The 20,892-nt window shown below is 38.5% G+C and overlaps 1 protein-coding gene across 4 annotated transcripts in view; it reads left to right on the forward strand.

Moving 5' to 3' along the window:
- Positions 1-20,892, forward strand: part of UTRN (utrophin) — a 473,290-nt gene that overhangs the window by 138,198 nt on the left and 314,200 nt on the right. For all 4 annotated transcript variants that reach the window (XM_063097714.1, XM_063097711.1, XM_063097712.1 and 1 more), the window contains 5 exons: positions 1,423-1,510; positions 4,200-4,441; positions 4,605-4,785; positions 6,245-6,390; positions 7,010-7,222. In XM_063097714.1, the coding sequence (XP_062953784.1) occupies positions 1,423-1,510; positions 4,200-4,441; positions 4,605-4,785; positions 6,245-6,390; positions 7,010-7,222 (870 nt within the window). The remainder of the gene's footprint in view (positions 1-1,422; positions 1,511-4,199; positions 4,442-4,604; positions 4,786-6,244; positions 6,391-7,009; positions 7,223-20,892) is intronic.

Here is a 20,892-nt window from a genome sequence, read left to right on the forward strand (position 1 = left end):
ATAGTATTCAGGGGGATAAAATAACAGTTGTGTATGTTTATGTGAGGCCTGATTGGCAGTTCCTATCTATTTCATTAATATTTATCTACAAATTCATTCATTTTGTTGTTTCAGGCAAGTAGTAATAGATGCTAGAGGATTGGGAAAAGATGGAAAATAAAGAAAATTTAATCATTTCCCTAATCCCTAATTTTCTTGTAAATTGGGAAAAGATTAGCTTAATTTTTAGTGAAGGAATACCTTGTTCTAACTGAAGAAATACCTGGGTGGAGAATACCTCATGTACACTCCTACCACCATAAGAACTAGCAAAAAATCAGTTTATAAAAAGCAGGTAATCATTTTTCTCATTTGATGGTGACTTTTTGCATTGATCTTTAAACAAAAATAAATGGTGTTTCTTAGAATATCTTGTTAATATTTCTTTATCTGTGAATATAAAAATGATTGTTAAACCTACTCACGTTAAAGTTTGCGTGGATCAAAATAGGGTAGCTTAATTTACTTGATAGTGCTTACAGGTAAGGAACTCAGAAGTGAGGTTCTTCTCGGGACTGTCTGGTTGAAATAATGGGTTGCCTAGATGTTTTGATTGTGCTATTATGGACACTATTTGAATAGTTAATTAATATATAAGTATCAGTTGGGGGTAGGGGAGTGGAAGAAATTTCAAATACTGAGTTGTGTATTCATACGTATGTGTGTCCATGATTTTGTTTGTCCCATTCTTACTAGTCCTGGAAAGATCTCGTCTTGAGACTATCAAACCTTAGAGATGTAAATGTTAAAATTAAGAGCCACTCATCAAACATAACGAACAAAATGCTTTAGTCTGGCTTCTCAAACATATAGTCATTATTTAAAAAGTATGTATGAAATGTGCTTGTGGCTGACATTTGCCTTAGACCCTAGACTTAAAATAATGCAACAAGTTAATATTGAGGCTCAAAATATGTGTATCTCTCTTTCTTGTTAATTAATTTTTGTTCAGTGATCTCTGTCATAGCACATTCAGTTCTTTTGACTCAAACCATTATTTTTATGGTGTGGCACACTCAGGCTTTATGTGTGAGTAGATATCCTGAGTCTATCTAACACTAATTTTAATTAATTCCTCTTGATAGGAGCTCATAATTATAGTATACATTTTTTTTCTTATAAAAGAAGCCAAAATTTTATAGATGTTGTGAGCATAGTTTGTATGAATTTACCTTTTCAGATTTATCCACCTCTGGACTGCTGGACGGTTGCCTGGAATTTCATGGTTTTGTATTGTAGTTTTGTATTTCTTGTAGGTAAATTTTGGTTGAAATACTTAAAGAGAATGCGGGAGGGACATTAAACAAAAAAAATTTAAAATAATGTCTACATTATATTGAGAAGAAAGTTTGTTATATTCTTATACTGGGACTTTATTTCCAGGGATTAGGAAAAGAACAAACAGAAAGAATTCCCAGACTGGATGAATTAAACCAAACAGGACAAATCCTTGTGCAGCAAATGGGAAAAGGTGAGACCCTTGGTTTTTTAAATAGTTTTTTTATATGGTAGCAATAATAATATTTACAGTTTGACATATCAAGTATTTGTTTTAACATTCTAACCCTCTTTTTGCTAGAAAATGTTTTTGACATTTTTTAGCTAGCAGAATTTTTTAAAAAATAAAATATACTGAGGGCCGACCCCATGGCTCACTCAGGAGAGTGCGGCGCTGGGAGCGCAGAGGCGCTCCCGCCGTGGGTTTGGATCCTATATAGGGATGGCCGGTGCGCTCACTGGCTGAGCGTGGTGCGGACGACACCAAGCCAAGGGTTGCGATCCCCTTACTGGTCACAAAAATAAAATAAATAAATAAATAAATAAATAAAATATACTGAAGCTGATTATAAAAAACAGATAAAAACAAAGTTGTTCTGCTTTTATACAGGGTCAGGGAAACAGAAACCTTGATACTTCAGGAGAACAGTTAAAATCCACTAGAATAGAAGATTTTCAAACCTTATCCATCTGGGCTATATATTGGGAATGTTTTTTGCAGGAGCATGGCAAAAGAAAACTTTACTTTGAAAACATTTCAGAAATGAAGTTACATTAAGATAAATCTATTAAGAGTATTTAATTTTGATTGCTTTCAGTGCATTGTATTAATTTACTGCAGCATTTTGTTATATTTGATAACATGTTACTTGTAGTTGAAATTTTTACTTTTTTTTGCCATACCTCCCAGTGACTAAGAGGAATCTAAAGATTAATACTTTGCTATGCAGTTTTGCTAGCTCTCTTTGGTCTAGCTTTGGAAATGTAAACTTGATGAAGATCCTGTGTTTTGTAAACATTTCCCTTGATTTCAATAGTGATAAATTGAAATGTTTAAAGTCAAGTGAGAGTAAATGGCAGGAATACGTTATATTTTGTCCCTTTTGGGTTATTAATTAAATGATGTGCTATTGATTTTGGCTTTTGACTAGTCATCTTCTAAGAGTTGGGTGTTGTATAGAAATAGAAAATTTATGACTCTAGATCTCTGGGAGATAAACAATTATTTTTAAAGACAATGTACAGTTTTCCTTTTTTAAAATGCAAATTGTGGTTGAATCATTACCTGACATCATTGCAACCAGCAATATCTCAAGCTTAGAGAAGATTTTGGGAGATTTAAATTTTTGGAATGGATTGTGAGACATTGTCTGTGAAATAACTGAAGAAGTTTCTTTGGCTTCCCTAGTACCTGAAATGAATACCTCTTACCAGTGTTCTAAATTAGTAGTGCTATTTTCCAACTCAGAAATTTTATTTACCAGCTTAATTTTCTTCCTTGTTTAGCATAAATTGCCCTGACATAAAAATGCTGTGGCTGATATTATTATTTCTTAGCCCACCTCAAACAGAAATGACCCTGCAGAAGTACAGCCTATATCTCCATTGTTTAGATAGTTTGTTGGGAAAGTGGTGATATGTTTTGCTTATGACTCTCATTAACAGGGATAACTGAACATGGATTGTGGTGTAAATGTTTTGCCTAGGTCTAATGTTCTATTACCTGCATGATGGTGGACATTGAACTTCAGCAATTGACGTGGGTGATATATTCTAATTATGCCACGATGTGTTTGCATTTCTAATTTTCAGTGGACACAGTGTGTTATAGAATTTTTCAAGTTGGATTGTTGGTGGATCATAAGTGACTTTTTGTTTCACATGCCTTTTTTTTCAGTTCCAGCTCTCATTACCCTGGATTTTGATCGTGTATGTTTACAAAGCAGAATTGTTTTGTTGCCCTCCTACTCAAATAATAAAAATTTTAAGCCCATCCTTTCAACATGCATGTTCTCCTCCGAATATAAAGGTTCCTTTGTGGATTTCCCATACTTTTTCACAGTCATTTTAAAGGATTTGATGGTATTTTATGGTAAGGGAAGAACTATGATAAAACCTGTTGTTATAACTTTATCATTTCTAGGAACATCCTCTCTCTCTCAAAAATATGAGACAGACAAAATGATAAGATTCCAGTAATAAAAATAATGGAAAATTTTTTCCAGTGTGTTTCTAAAGTACATAATCTTACCATTGCATCAATATTTTGGTATTTGCTTATCTAGGTGCAATGTGCCCAGTAGGCTTGCTGATGCTTCTTGGGCCTGACTGCTGGCTTAATATTCCTCCACTTACCAGGTTGCTTCTCAGCAAAAGGAATTTTTGCCATTCATTTTGCAGTTTGGTGCTTCGGTCACCAAAGGCTCAAACTGCCTCTTAGTTTTTCTAGCCAGCTCTTTTTTTCTTATGACAGAGGGTCTACCTTCTGCTGTCAGAACCCCAGACCAATCTAGGCAGTTGATTTTATTTCTCTGGCTCAGATTATAAGATAGCAGGGTGGTAGGATGCGCAGGATGAAACCACACATTCTATAGAAAAGATTGTGGCCAGAGCTCTATTGTTGTGCCTTTTGTGATAGCCATACCACTCCTGGACTGCTATTTTAAGACCCCTTCCCTCTTTGGTTGGAGAACTGAAATAAACATTATTATTTTTAAGTGCATCATTATAACTTTTTGTTGAGTTAAAGGGGACTTAAGGGAGGGATCATTATATGTGACATCGCCTCCTTATTTTGAATATGTTAGAATGTTTAGAACAAACATAAAACAAGCTTTGTAATCATATATGAAGTGTCTTGCTTATTTTTCATGTCTGCATAGAAGGTCTTTCTACTGAAGAAATAAAAAATGTTCTGGAGAAGGTTTCATCAGAATGGAAGAGTGTATCTCAGCATTTGGAAGATCTGGCAAGAAAGATTCAGCTACAGGAAGATATAAATGCTTATTTTAAGCAGCTTGAGGACCTTGAAAAGATTGTAAAGACAAAGGAGGAGTGGGTAAAACACACTCCCTTTTCTGAATCTCCTCACCAGTCCTTGCCAAGTTTGAAGGATTCCTGTCAGGTAAAGAGCCAACCATCTGGAATATGAAAGAATTCTGTGCCCAGTTCCATGTGAAGGATGGTGTTTCTTGAATCAGGAACTTTAAGTTAATTTTGCTCTGATACATGTTTAGTGAGGATGTTCATCTTCAGTCAGTTGTGTGACTGTATTTTCTCTTCCATAGCGGGAGTTGACACATTTCCTTGGCCTCCACCCCAAAATTGAAATGGTGCGTGCCAGCTGTTTGGCCCTGATGTCCCATCCTTCTGCCCCAGATTTTGTCCAGCAGGGCTTCGATAGGTTTCTGGACCGCTACCAAGCTGTGCAACGAGATTTAGAGGATTGTCAACAACAACTGGAGAACGGTAAACCCATTCTCTTGGTTTTCTTATTCAATGATGTTAGTATCTCCTTTCTCAGTTTGCCTTAATTTAAAACTTAAACGTAAGACTTCTGGTATACTTGCTTTTTTTTTTTTTTTTTTTTTGCATGAGCTTCACTCTGTTTTCCTCTGTACCTGCATTGTTCAACGTCTTAAAGTACCTTCAGACTATTTCCTGGATTTACACTGTTTGTAAAAGTCCAGACAACTGTCACATGCTCTAAAATCATGTTAATAGGATATAATGACTTTTAAGGAGTTTTTTTTTTTTAAGGAGAAACAGGTGTTCTCTCTTCCTTTGGTTGAGAAGGCCACCTAGTATTCCTAGCCGGACTGAAAAGAATGATTCCTTACTTGTGGTTAAAGTTTTAGTAATACTCTCCCCTCTTTTAAAAGAAATCATGTTCCTCTTTCAGAATCTGAACAATTTTAGAGTTCTTGCTTTTGAAATACACCTAATTTGGAAAGTGAATTGTTAAAGGTTTATAACTCTCATTCCTCACCTGTTACATTATTTTCTCCTTAGCTGTTGTTTATGTTGGGAATTATGTTGTATTCTTGTTTTGGGTAGTGCATACTAAAAAACTGTGAGTATAACTACACCCTGCTTCAGCAATCAGAGACTGTGTAAAGACTTTAAGAATCTCCATGGTCATGTGTTAGACAAAAGTGTCATGTTGCCTTTCTTCTGGAAAGAGATTTGAACAACATGTCTTTGTACACTGAATTCAGTTAACCTAAAGTGTGAAATGTTTGAGAGTTCCTTTTTCTCAATTTACCGGTACAAACGATGCTTTCATTGTTGTCAAGGATCAGTAGGAAGTTTGTTTGCTGCTAGTTGGTTTTACCTCTTTGTGCTTGAGTGAACTCACTTCCTTTCCACACACGTGTTACTCGTATGTAATTTTTACATTAGTGACTGAACTGGACACCATTCCAGCTGGCTTTTGCAGTCATTACTTCTCAGAGTACCTGTGACAGCCTGGCTGCAGTATTCCCATATAATGTCCCTCACTGTGTGAATGGGTTTGACTACATGCTTGAGTTCACAGGAAGATCACAGGAAGACTGTTTGAGGGTATCTTTGTTTTTATTCTTTGTATAGCTATTGGGGAAGAGGAGATTATATGGGACAAAAGGAACATTGTTGGCCCATCTTCAGAGAGACATTTCATCATGATGAAATGGAGAAAATTGATAGTGGGTTAGTTAATATTTCAAACATTAACATCCGCAGGAATGAAGTCACTGTCTGACTCTCAGAAATGCCAATACAATGATCTATTTTATTAACTAACAGAGACCCTTTTTAATTTTAATCATGGGGTTCTCACTTATTATGTATTGGAATTCACTTAATATATATAGAAGATTAATGGTATATATAATAATATTAGGTTTCTAACATTATTTTCTCAAAGTAAGTATTTTTAAATGAACAGAACTGAAGAGCCGACCTGGCCATGCCTATTTGGAAACACTGAAAGCACTGAAAGATATGCTACATGATTCAGAAAATAAGGCCCAGACGCCTCTGAATGTCCTAAATGATCTAGCAAAGGTGGAGAAGGCCCTGCAAGAAAAAAAGGTAACATATATTTTATGTGTTAGAATTCTAGGGCCATTTTTGCTATCTCATATTACATATTTTGAAATTATTTTTCCATAATTAAAAAAATATTCGTCATATTTGGTCAAAATTGGTCCAAAAGTACCTTATAATTTGAAGGTGAGTTACTGTAATGTAGGACCTCGAATAGAAGATAGTTACTAAATATTTTTAACTGAAGAAAAGCATATTTTCTTCTTCTGTTGTCATTAGCCTAAAATTCTCAATCTGTTCATATCTGCTAAAATGTCTTTAATAAAAGGAACATTGATTGAATTGATATATGGATATATTTTTCTATATTGAATAAAAGAGCTTCCCTGGTCATTTAGCTGAGCAGCCTTACGGCTCTGCAGTATTTCATCAGATAAGAGGCCTTCCACCGAGCTCTGCACGCTTGGCTCGCACTGGTGTGTTGTTCCACTGGTGTGTAGTACGGGAAACATGTTATGTTGCCCAAACTCATGAAGGGAAAGCTTTAACTTTTTTGATTATGCCTATTTTTTTCATGTGTTTTTCACGATTCTTTTTGGATAAAATGCTTTTTAAAAAGTGCATTGTTGTGCATATTTTTAATCTTTTAGTACTTTTTTTCCAGGCCCTTGATGAAATCCTTGAGAATCAAAAACCTACATTATATAAACTTGCAGAAGAAACAAAGGCTTTGGAGAAAAATGTTCCTCCTGATGTAGAAAAAATACATAAGCAAGACTTTGATGACATCCAAGGAAAGTGGAACAAACTAAAGGTCAAGGTTTCCAGAGATCTGCATTTGCTTGAAGAAATTACCCCCAAACTCAGAACTTTTGAGGTAAATCCAGAGGCCATTAGGAGTTTACGTTTACTATAGGGTAAATAGTAATTATCATGGAAAATCAAATATGTATTATTTGGGTGGTTTGCATTCTTTCTAATCCCACATTTATTAGGCACTTAAGTTGGGATTTATAACGTGTTATAAGAGACATACTTTTAATGTGCTGAAGAACACATTTATTTTCCTTTCCCTTCCAGAAAAGGCTTCTTGGTAGAGGTGAACTAGACCTTGAAGATAAGAGAAAGTTGCTTAAAAATGGTCAAATAATGTTTCAGGCAAGGGAGACCTATGTAACATATAGACTAGTGGTTAGATTGTAGTGGTAACTCGGAGTGGTAGAAGTAGCTCAGGCAGTAGCAGAGAGCTGAGACCTTGAACCTGTTTTTTAAGGTTTTTGACATTTGGAGTTGAAAATTTGAACTAGGCCATTGTCAGTGTTAGATTGGGAAAGCAAGTAATTCAAAGGACATGAAAATTCAGAAGCAAAATCCTTTCCTACATCTGGAAATGTTGACAGATAAAGCAGTGGTAAAGTTCAAGAGGAAGGTTAAATGTGAGAACACATAAGGAGAAAGTTAATGTCAGCAAAAGTCAATGTCATATTAGAGAGGTAGGATTTTAACATTTTGCCCATGAGAAAGATGGAGAAATGGACTTTCCAGATCGCCTGGATGGAGAATGAACCAATCACACTTTCTTCCCCTGAGACCTCCTGTCCTCCCAGGACCTCTTTACCTTGGTCTTTTTTTTTTTTTTCCATTGGCCAAGGATCTTTGCCTTTTTCTTTTATCCCTGCTAATGTATCCAAAGATAGATTTCTAGATCAGTGCCAGGCACAGAGAAAGCACTCAATAAATATTTTTTGATGAATAGAATAAGATAATAGCAGATTTAGGTTTGGAGATATATATATATATGTATATGTATTTGGATTTAGATTGCAAGAGAATTTGTGTAAGGAATGTTGCTAAAAAAGTGAAAAGATTGGTAGTAATGACAAAATTGATGAAAATGGTGTTTTTAAAATCAAAATCAGAGAACACTGGGTAGAAGAGGAGTTGATTGACAGTACAGATCAGTGTGGAAGGGATCCAGCAAGATTCGATGAGTGGAGGGAAGCTCTTTGACTCAAGAACTAAAGGACGGTTCCAATGAATGACCAGTAGGAGAATGAAGATGGAGGGGTTGTGTGTGTGTGTGTGTGTGTGTGTGTGTGTGTGTGTGTGTGTGTGTGTGTGTGTGTGTGTGTGTGTGGGTGTGGGTGTGTGGTGGTAGTTTTCTCTAAAGTGCAGTGTGCTACGTGCGGCTTAGTATTTTTGACTCATTTAACGTTGGGAGTGATTCCATTTCTTTTTTGTGTGTTGTCAGTTGTAATCGTAGTTTCCAACTTTAAAAATAAGAAAAAAAATTCTTTTTTGTGCCTCGTCAGTTGTAATTGTAATTTCCAACTTTAACAATAAGAATTACCCTTACCCTTGATTTTAAAATTTTTGACTGTGGTCTAAACATTGGATTATCAGTGATTCTCAACCAGGGTGACTTTACCTTCCAGGGGACATTTAATGTGAATGTCTTGAGACATTATTGGTTGTCACAGCTGTGGGGGAAGGCATCTAGTGGGTATGTTACTGGACGGCAGATCCAGGTTCCTGGTCAAACTGTGCAGAAAAATCTTTCACGGGATCTAGACCCCATCACGGCCATCAGTGAAAGAAAAGGAAAAGTGGGAAAGAGAGAGGGAACATGCAAACAGTAGGACTTTATTACGAAGTGAAAATATGCACAGAGGCGTGCAAGGGCATCCCCAAAGTGAGAAGCACCCTCCGGACTCCTAAGGGAAGGGATTATATGATGTTCTGGGAGGGGGCGTTTCTCTATCCTCACTAAGGCAGGAATATTCTGCTGTGCGGGAGGATCAGCTTCCCATCATGCGTCCCTGAGTTCCTGAAGTTTCTGGTCATGCATAGTGAAGTCACTTTCCCCTTTGTCCTTTCTGGTCTAGCATCACAGGTGGAAGGTCGTCTGCACTTTCATTCTTCCTAGTGGTCAGGTTTGGTTTTTGTAATCTGCAAACTTCCAGGTGTAGCAGGCTGATGGGTAGGGGAGGGGTTAAGCTGTCCTCAGCTCATTATGAGTTCATTACTGCTAGTGCCCATCTGGTCTGAATATTTATGAGCAGCCTCCCTGGGGTGTGTCTCTATTCTGTCCTGCCTCACGTAAAAGCTGGAGATACAGCTAAACATCCTACAGTGCACAGGACAACCCCCATGACAAAAGAATTATCTAGCCCAGAATGTCCATAGTGTCAAAGTTGAGTAATGCTGGATCAAATATTTCCTGTCTTTTCAAAAGATCGTTCCCTTTGTTTTTAAATTTAAATCTGAGGTGTAGTTAGGGAAATTTAAAAGTGTATTTTAGGGTTAGCTAAATGCGCCAATATCTTAATATGGAGTTTAAAGAGAATAAATGTTCTTCCAAAACACAAGAGAGTCCTGTGATTTTAGTAACCAGCTGTAGACTTTCATAGGTTGTTGTTTACTAAGGTAGCAAATCCAGGCACTCAAAGTGGCCAGTTGGAGTGTATGTCAAGTACTTATTTCCATTAAAAATATCCCATGTCAAACACGTGTGTCTAGATATTTAGGTGTTTTTTGTTAGTACAGTAGGAGATTTGTAATGCCCAGTAATTTTTTTATTTGCAATTTTGTATGCTAACTACAAGATTGTTGAAGATGTCTGTATTCCTTAATTGTGCAACTTCTTCATTGACATACTTACCTTTTTTAGTTCTAAAGAACACTCTTACATCTTTATTTGCTGTGAAGGAATTGCTTGTTTCTTAACTACTCACAACTCACTTAGGAAAACTTTAAATTTCCCCCCCCAAAGTTATTAGATAATTAGAATAAATATTCATTTGTAGGTTAGTATTGTTTTCCATTTTTCAATGACCTGGTGTATAATTTTTTAGTCATTTAAGTTCTATTTGTCTTTAAGACATGAAACACAGTAGGTTTTAGATTCAATGCCGATTTATAATTATTCTTAATGTTTTTTAGGAACAAAATAGCTGACTTGTTAATTTTTAAAATGTTTTTGAATTGTATAAGTAATACATGAAGATTGCACATTGTGAAGAAATTGAATAACAGAAATATTTAGAGTGAACATCTAGGGTTCCCGTTCTTCTTCAATCCCATTTCCCTTCCTGGAGGCAGCTAGTATTCACAGTGGATCCTTGCTGGAGGTTAATGCTAGTATATTCAAAGGAAGGAAAAAGGTTGTGAATATTGCTAATTACCATCATTTTTTTTTATGCCGTGGAAACAAATGGTATGAGGCACATTTAAGTAGATGGTACACATAGAGTTTGGGGGTGAATTTCGCCACTCAGAATAATAATGCCTTTAATGGACACAGCACATTTAAACATTGGAAGTATTTTTATGGCTATGTGCTTATCTTCTTGTACAATCCTATGATACTTGTAAGATGCTCTTGTTTGTGTATAAATTTTAGTTTTCTGTTATTCGTTGGCACTGTGGTGTTTTTATTCATTTGCCTATATTTCCTTTGTCTGCAAGTCTGGTTCCTTTTGTAGAGATTGGGCCTATATATTCTCATTTACAGTGTCATGCTCAAATATGTTCATAAATTCTTCATTTTTGTTGATGCCATGCCCAGGTAATGACCTTGATTCTTGTACTTAAGAATTAAAACGTTAATTGGTGGTTTTACAAATTACTGCACCTCTTCTAGGCAGCAGAACATTTGAAAGTACGTGAAATATGTATTTTTTTTCATTATTGATTTTACTGACAGGATTTTCTTGTGAATCCTGGAGATAAAATATTATAAAATCCTAAGAGGCTTTTATAAGATGTTATATATAGTACAATATAATAAATATAATCTATATCACTCATCCCCAGCAGTAATATCTTTGGATCCAGGGGCTGCAAGGTATTTTGTATTATTTCCTATCCCCTGTTCAAGATCTCCTGCAGTGTGGTATGTCTGGGAAATCATAGAAACGTCCCCAAGGCACAGTCAAAACTCCTTCTTACATTTACCACCACTCCTGCCTCTTCAGACTTGGCTTTGCAGCCCCTTCCTGCTGTGTTCTGGTTCTCATGTAATCTCTCACAGTTCCATTACTCATTAAATCTGACTCCTGCTTCCAGTCTCTTCCCTCTGGAATTCATCTTCTACACGGATGCCAGACTTATACTTCTGAAAAGGGTATGGTTGTCTTGGCCATAGTAATGCAAAGTGCTTTCAAAACATCTCTTAGCTCCTGTCCCTTCCTTACCTGTATCCCCATTGAGAGCTGAGTCAGCTGGAGCGATGACTGTGGGTCACAAAAGACCACTTTGACCATTGCCTTTCTCTGGAAATGTCACTTATTTGCTAGGGATTCACATCCTCCTCTCCTCTGCTCTTCCTTTAAGAATAAACTTCCTTTACAAGCAGTCTTCAGCCACCTCACCACCACGCCCACAGCAAGATCATCATTCTCTTCCCTGTGGTTCTACTACGTGTCGTTTACACCTTCATGACAACCCCATCTCAAGCCAGTTTTTACTATAGTTAGGACTGTGTGTCTCTCCTCCCCAAGGCATGAGCTCTTCGATGATCGAGCCTTGTCTGGCGTGTGGCATGGAAGCAGATGTGAATGCAGTTGCTTTGCAGGTGCCTTCAGACAACTTACTCACTCTAGCGAGGCTGGATCTATACAATGGAAATAACTGGTTATACTAAATGACATCACTTGCTGAACAGTGACAGGCACACCCTGAGTGGAGTGCCCTGACCCAGAACGTGGAGGTGAACTGGGGCTCTGAGCGTGCAGAAGCGGGCTTTGCAATTACTTTGGGAAGCATTTTAGGGCAAAAATGCCGTGGCAAAGACTTTCCAAGAGTAATATGCAGTACGGCTCATTTAACTCTTTCTAGGTAATACATAATCAGTAGAATTATCTCATAAAGTTTCCCTCCTCATTCTGAATCCATTTTACTTTACTAGAGGGAGTACTTACTGGAACATTCCATACCTTAGATTTAAGAACTCTATTAGTTTTAGATAAATAAATGTGGGGGCAATGTCACCACGTGTCCTCCCTACTATGTGAGACAATTCTGCTTTGTCAAGAATGTTTCTGAGGTTAATGAAAATATTGTAAAAGGGGCTTTTCAAGATGGCGGCGGCTGCGGCGGCTGGTGCGGAGTAGCTGAGGTGGAAAAGGCGGCCACTGGGACTCAGGCAGCCGGAAAACTTGTGGTCCTTCCTCTCGCCATCTCTTAAGGGAGGACTGCTGCTGCTGACCGGTCGTGGGGGGTGACCGCCACTTTGCCCCCGGTAGGAGAGGCTGCCTCATTTACAGACAACAGCTTTAAAGTGTGGAGCAGGAAAAGAACTGTTTCTTAGCTGCAAAAGTGAGTCTTGAAAAAGGGAACACGGCGCCAGGGCTGCTGTGGATGCAGCCAGGATCCCGGAGGCCGGGGCCGCACTGAAGGCGGCCAGCTGCCCTATTCAGGATTCGAGGTTTCAGGCCGGCATTAAAGAAGATTCCTGGGAGCGCCCGAGCCGCGCCACGACTGAACAGCCCGAGGCGGCAGCGGCCGAGAACTGGGAAAGGCGGCAAACCAGAGACAGAGAGCGAGCACCCGACCTGGCACAGCACTGTGAGTGATCCCTGGCACAGCTCTGTTCGGGGGGTGGATGCCCACGCGGCTCCCCTGCACCACCAGCCCACTCACCGCCGGTGCTGCCTCCATTTTCCCAGGTGTGGGCAGCTCCGCCCTGCTCAGCCATCACTGAGCCCTCCCACTTGCTGGCCTGGCGCCAGGCTTTCCGGAGCCTGCGGACCGGCCTTGGCTCCCACTCCCTCTGCGGTTCTCTGGCGGGGCTGGTGGCGGAGGGCCTCCCAGGCCAGTTTCGGGAGGGCAAGGAAGTACGGGCGGGCCGACTGTCACTCCACCATACCCTGGACTCCGGCCCCAGGTAAACTCCCTGTTACTGGGAGGCAGATACCATCTGTGCGGCCACCAGTTTGGAAAAAAGCCTAACGAATTTCTGGTTGGGAATAGTGTGGTAGGAGAGTTCCCAGGTCCGCTTGAACCTGCCGGAGACCAGGCTGCAGGTGGGCTCTAGACTCGGTTTATACTGGGGGGATACAAAGGTGAACAAGACCCGAGAAAGATCTACGTAGTGCCACAAAGGCACCCAGAGAGACCGGTCGCCTGTGCCTAGCAGAAACCTGGTAGACTTCCTGGGCGAGGCGGTGCCGAGCAGGGTCTTGAAGGCCCAGCTGATAGACGAGGGGTGCAGAAGACACGCCCCAGCCCAGCACAGTGCGCACAGAGTGGGGAGACGTGCGGCCAGGGAGGCAGAGACTCGACAAAAACCACACACCCGGTGGGGTCGCTACTGCACGATCTAACAGCCTGGGCCAGAGCACACGGAACAGGGAGAAGTCCTGCACAGGAAGTGAAAGCTCAACAGAGATCACACACCCTGTGGTACGTGACCCACCAGCCCAGCAGAGTCCAAGCTGACCAGAAAGGTGGCTCCCCGGAGAAGCCCAAGACCCGAGGCAACCACACACACAAGGCACTAGAGGCCAACTGAGCAGTCACGGAGGGAGCCATACGAAATTGGCAACCACAGCAACATCCTAGTTAGTCATTAGTCTCAAACCGGTGAACTGTGAAACCCCCGGCCACAATGAATAAACACCAAAAAAAAGATACCAGAAATACAAAAAATCAAGAAAGTACACCACCAAAAGTTAATAAATCTCAAACTCTAGATCCTATAGAACAAGAAGCCCTTGAAATGACTGACAAGGAATTTCGAGTGATAATTCTAAAGAAACTGAATGAGATACAAGAAAACTCAGCTAGACATCATGATGAAATGAGGAAAAGTATACAGGATCTGAAAGAGGAAATGTACAAGGAAATCAATGTCCTGAAAAAAAATGTAGCAGAACTTGCTGAACTGAAGAAGTTATTCAACGAAATAAAAAACACAATGGAGAGTTTAACCAGCAGGCTTGTCGAAGTTGAAGAGAGAACCTCTGAACTTGAAGATGGGCTGTTTGAAATAACACAAGCAGAGAAAAAGAAAGAAAAAAGAATCAAGGACATGGAAGAAAATCTGAGAGAGATATCAGACAACCATAAGCGATCAAATATCCGAGTCATGGGTATTCCAGAAGGGGAGGAAAATGGAGATTCCATTGAAAACATATTCAACAAAATAGTGGCAGAAAACTTCCCAGGTATAGGAAAAATCACAGATCTTCAGATCCAGGAAGCTCAACGATCTCCAAACGTATTCAACCCAAAAAGGCCTTCTCCAAGACATGTCATAGTCAAATTGGCAAAACTCAGAGACAAAGAGAGAATCTTAAAAGCTGCAAGAGAGAAGCGTCAAATCACCTATAAGGGAGCCCCAATCAGGTTAACATCAGACTTTTCATCACAAACCCTAAAAGCTAGAAAGGAATGGGATGATATTTTCAAAATACTAAAAGACAAAGATTGCCAGCCAAGAATACTCTACCCTGCAAGGCTATCCTTCCAAAATGAGGGGCAAATAGTATATTTCTCAGACAAACAAAAACTGTGGGAGTTCACTACCACAAGACCACCCTTACAAGAAATCCTCAAGGGAGTACTGGGTTTGGTTCCTGAAAAATAACTACCACTGCCATAAAAACCCAAGAAAAATCTAAACCCGCTAGTATAATAAAAATGGCATTCATGAAGAGAAAACAAGCTAACAAAAACACTATCTACAACCTAAGGAACCAACAAACACAGAAAACAAACAGTAAATCAGAAAGCAAGGAACAAAAGACACTTAAGACAACCAAACAACCAATAAAATGCTAGGAATAAATCAACACCTTTCAATAACAACTCTTAATGTAAAAGGCTTAAATTCCCCAATTAAAAGACACAGACTGGCTGACTGGATCAAAAAGCAGGACCCAACTATATGCTGTCTACAAGAGACCCACCTCACCCATAAAGATTCACACAGACTAAGAGTGAAAGGATGGAAAAAGATTTACCATGCAAACAGAAAAGAAAAACGAGCTGGAGTAGCTATTCTTATATCTGACAAAATAGACTTTAAACTAAAAACCATAAAAAGAGACAATGAGGGACACTACTTAATGATAAAAGGACTGATCCATCAAGAAGACATAACAATCATAAATATGTATGCACCCAATGTTGGAGCAGCCAGATTTATAAAACAAACTCTATTAGACCTAAAGAAGGAAATAGACACTAATACCATAATAGCAGGGGACCTGAACACCCCACTGTCAATATTAGACAGATCATCTAGGCAAAGAATCAGTAGAGAAACACAAGATCTAAACAAGACTCTAGACCAATTGGAATTGGCAGATATCTACAGAACATTCCACCCAACAACCTCAGAATATTCATTCTTCTCATCAGCACATGGATCATTCTCCAGGATAGATCACATATTAGGTCACAAATCAAGTCTCAATAAATTCAAAAAAATTGCAATTATCCCATGTATCTTCTCAGACCACAATGGATTAAAACTAGAAATTAATAACAAACGAACCTCTGGAAACTATACAAACACATGGAAGTTAAACAGCATTCTACTTAATGACATATGGGTCCAAGAAGAAATCAAGCAGGAAATCAAAAAATTTATTGAAACTAATGAAAACAATGATACATCATACCAAAACCTGTGGGATACTGCAAAAGCAGTATTGAGGGGAAAATTTATTGCATTAAACGCTCACTTCAGAAGAATAGAAAGATGGCAAGTGAACAACCTAACACTTCACCTTAAAGAACTAGAAAAACAAGAACAATCCAAACCTAAAGTTAGCAGACAGAAAGAAATCATTAAGATCAGAGCAGAACTGAATGAAATTGAAAACCAAAAAACAATTCAAAAGATCAACGAATCAAAAAGTTGGTTTTTTGAAAAGATAAATAAAATTGACAAACCATTAGCGTGGCTAACAAAAAAAAGAAGAGAGAAGACTCAAATAACAAAAATTAGAAATGAAAAAGGCGATATTACAACTGATTCATCTGAAATACAAGGAATCATTCGAGACTACTATAAACAACTATACGCCAACAAATTTGAAAATCTGGAGGAAATGGATAAATTTCTGGACACACACAAGCTCCCAAAACTGAACCGTGAAGACGTAGAAAATTTGAACAGACCAATAACAATAAAGGAGATTGAAGCTGTTATCAGAAGGCTCCCAACAAAGAAAAGCCCAGGACCAGATGGATTCACAGCAGAATTTTACCAAACATTCAAACAGGAATTGACACCGATTCTTTACAAACTATTCCAAAAGATTGAAACGGATGCAAATCTCCCAAACTCATTCTATGAAGCAAACATCATCCTGATACCAAAACCAGGTAAAGATATAACCAAAAAAGAAAACTACAGGCCAATATCCCTGATGAATATAGATGCAAAAATCCTCACTAAATTACTAGCAAACAGAATACAGCAACACATACGAAAAATTATTCATCACGATCAAGTGGGATTCATCCCAGGGATGCAAGGTTGGTTCAACATACGCAAATCAATAAATGTGATACACCATATTAATAAACTCAAACACAAGGACCATATGATCATCTCTTTAGATGCTGAAAAAGCATTTGATAAAGTTCAGCACTCATTCATGACAAAGACCCTCTATAAGTTAGGTATAGAGGGAAAGTATCTCAACATAATTAAAGCCATATATGCCAAACCCACAGCCAATATCATCCTGAATGGGGAAAAGCTGAAAGCTTTTCCTTTAAGAACAGGAACTAGACAAGGATGCCCACTCTCACCACTCCTATTCAACATAGTGTTGGAAGTACTAGCCAGAGCAATCAGAGAAGAGAAGGAAATAAAGGGCATCCAGATTGGAAAAGATGAAGTCAAACTGTCCCTGTTTGCAGATGACATGATCCTATATATCGAACAGCCTAAAACCTCTACAAAAAAACTGTTGGAATTGATAAATGATTTCAGCACAGTAGCAGGATACAAAATCAACACACAAAAATCAATAGCATTTCTTTTCTCCAATAGTGAACATGCAGAAAGAGAAATCAAGAAAGCCTGCCCATTTACAATAGCCACCAAAAAAATAAAATACTTAGGAATTGAGTTAACCAAGGAGGTGAAAAATCTCTATAATGAGAACTACAAACCACTGCTGAGAGAAATTAGAGAGGATACAAGAAGATGGAAAGATATCCCATGCTCTTGGATTGGAAGAATCAACATAGTGAAAATGGCCATACTACCCAAAGTGATATACAAATTCAATGCAATCCCCATCAAAATTCCAAAGACATTTTTCTCAGAAATGGAAAAAACTCTCCAGACATTTATATGGAACAATAAAAGACCACGCATAGCCAAAGCAATGCTGAGCAAAAAAAATAAAGCTGGAGGCATAACACTACCTGACTTTAAGCTATACTACAAAGCTATAATAACCAAAACAGTATGGTACTGGCATAAAAACAGACACACTGACCAATGGAATAGAATAGAGAATCCAGAAATCAACCCACACACTTACTGTCAGCTGATCTTTGACAAAGGCATCAAGCCTATTCAGTGGCGAAGGGACTGCCTCTTCAGCAAATGGTGCTGGGACAACTGGATATCCATATGCAGGAGAATGAAACTTGATCCATACCTCTCGCCGTATACTAAAATCAACTCAAAATGGATTAAGGATTTAAATATACACCCTGAAACAATAAAACTTCTTAAAGAAAACATAGGAGAAACACTTCAGGAAATAGGACTGGGTACAGACTTCATGAATATGACCCCAAAAGCACGGGCAACCAAAGGAAAAATAAACAAATGGGATTATATCAAACTAAAAAGCTTCTGCACAGCAAAAGAAACAATTAAAAGAGTTAAAAGACAACCAACAGAGTGGGAGAAAATATTTGCAAAATATACATCTGACAAAGGATTAATATCCAGAATATATAAGGAACTCAAACAACTGTACAAGAAGAAAACAAGCAACCCAATTAAAAAATGGGCAAAAGAGCTAAGTAGGCATTTCTCTAAGGAAGATATCCAAATGGCCAACAGACATATGAAAAAATGCTCAACATCACTCAGCATCCGGGAAATGCAAATCAAAACCACATTGAGATACCATCTAACCCCAGTTAGGATGGCTAAAATCCAAAAGACTATGAACGATAAATGCTGGCGAGGCTGCGGAGAAAAAGGAACTCTCATACATTGTTGGTGGGACTGCAAAATGGTGCAGCCTCTATGGAAAATGGTATGGAGGTTCCTCAAACAATTGCAGATAGATCTACCATACGACCCAGCTATCCCACTGTTGGGAATATACCCAGAGGAATGGAAATCATCAAGTGGAAGGTATACCTGTTTCCCAATGTTCATCGCAGCCCTCTTTACAATAGCCAAGAGTTGGAACCAGCCCAAATGCCCATCATCGGATGAGTGGATACGGAAAATGTGGTACATCTACACAATGGAATACTACTCAGCTATAAAAACGAATGAAATACTGCCATTTGCAACAACATGGATGGACCTTGAGAGAATTATATTAAGTGAAACAAGTCAGGCACAGAAAGAGAAATACCACATGTTCTCACTTATTGGTGGGAGCTAAAAATTAATATATATTCACACACACACACACAGACACACACACACACACACACACGCACACAAACCGGGGGGGGGGGGAAGAAGATATAACAACCACAATTATTTGAAGTTGATATGACAAGCAAACAGAAAGGACATTGTTGGGGGGGAGGGGGGGAGGGAGAAGGGAGGGAGGTTTTGGTGACGGGGAGCAATAATCAGCCACAATGTATATCGAGAAAATAAAATTAAAAAAAAAAAAAAAAAAAAAAGCAAATTAAAAAAAAAAAAAAAAAAGAAAATATTGTAAAACCAAAAAAAAAAAAAAAAAAAGGAATGCTTTTACCTGAAATTACTGTTTTAGTTCTGGTTTCACAGTTCTTTTTGACTTAGGTTAGAAACTGATGCTTAAAAAGCTGTGAACATTCCAACAGATGGGGGAGGAGCAAAATAAAATGCCAAGAATGTAGCTGCAATCAAGTCCTGGGAAGTAGTTGTGTACCTTGGAGTCTTACTGCCTTGAGTCTGGAGTTACCAAGCTTTGAATTTCCTTCATCCTTAGCTCGGGGGATGGGGGATGGAAGATGGTGAGGTAGGGTTAAAGGAATTTTTCGAATGACCTTGCATTCCTTTTCTGTGATCCAGCAGCAGGGTGTTGCCCATCCAGAATGCTTAGCAATCATGGCTTTTGAGCAATGATGGTCGTCAGTGTGGAAGTTTGACCCTTCCAAACTAGAATAGTTGATATTTTCATTTTCAAAAAGAACATATTAGTAATTTTTTATTTATTTGAATATTTGTGAGTAAAAATAGGAATGAAAAATGGCTGCCTTATATTAGTATTTACACTTTATTTTTTTTGCATGTGAAATGACAGATGTTTATTTTAGACACTTACTAGTTTTTATTTATTTTTATTGCTTTATAAGAACTGAAGTCCCCCAAAGAAATGTGTGTGTGTATTATATGTTCTTTCTGTAAGTGAATGGAGGAGAAAAAAATTAAACACACATTATTGTAGATTAGAAACTCTTAAGTGCATCAGCTGAGTGATTTTTAAATGGACAGAGAAACACTATTTTTACGTGAGCTCTTTCATGTTCTTTGTAATGTCTTTGCTGTAGTGTTGACTTAGAGATGAGCAGGTTTTTGGCATTTTTGAAAAGCACAGGAAACATCTGCTACAAGTGGATTGAGACAATAGTTTCCTTCCAGGGAAAGAGGGGTTAATGGGGGGCAGAACAGAGATCCCTGTCTCCGCACTCACCTGCACACAGGTGGCAACTAGTATTGATCTTAGTGACTTAATAACCCTTCCCAGTGGTATGGCCCTGGCTGCCCAGTGAATCTGCATTTCTAAACCAGGCATTTCTAAAGCTTGGACCTTCTCTTGTTTACTTGATTTCTTTCTGCTGAGCTGTATTTGGCCAGAACTAGTCATATATGAGAGGGGAACTTTTGAAGAAAAATTCACGGAAAGATTCATATTATCTTTTAATTCTATTTTTCCATGAACTTTATGAAGTACCCTCATATAGGCAGTATCTCTTTCAATAGTTATTTTAAAACAGTTACTTTTAAACAGTTATAGGACAGAATAAGCATTAATGTTGGCAGCAATTTAAAAAAATTAAACTGATGCTTTATGCAAACATGTGTCCATCCTGGCTACTCATTCCTGTGGTGCCTCTGATGGCACATAAGCACCAAAACTTGGAAGTGGTGACTCCTTAATGGTGTTAATCTTGTTCATAATAAAGCAGTTGGTTTTGTAGGTTTTGGCAATAATAACTACCATTTATTGTGTACTTCTATGTGCCAGTCTCTGCCTAAACATTCTCTCTGTTTTTCAGAGCAAACAGGAAGAGTTGTTATTTTATCCCTATTTTCCATATGAGCTACTGAGACTCGAAGAAGAGAAACTGGTCTCTCAGGGGCTCAGGGCCAGTCAGGTGTTGAGCCTG

The sequence above is a fragment of the Cynocephalus volans genome, chromosome 5 (genome assembly GCF_027409185.1).
Source record: "Cynocephalus volans isolate mCynVol1 chromosome 5, mCynVol1.pri, whole genome shotgun sequence".
NCBI classification, from domain to species: Eukaryota; Metazoa; Chordata; class Mammalia; order Dermoptera; family Cynocephalidae; genus Cynocephalus; species Cynocephalus volans.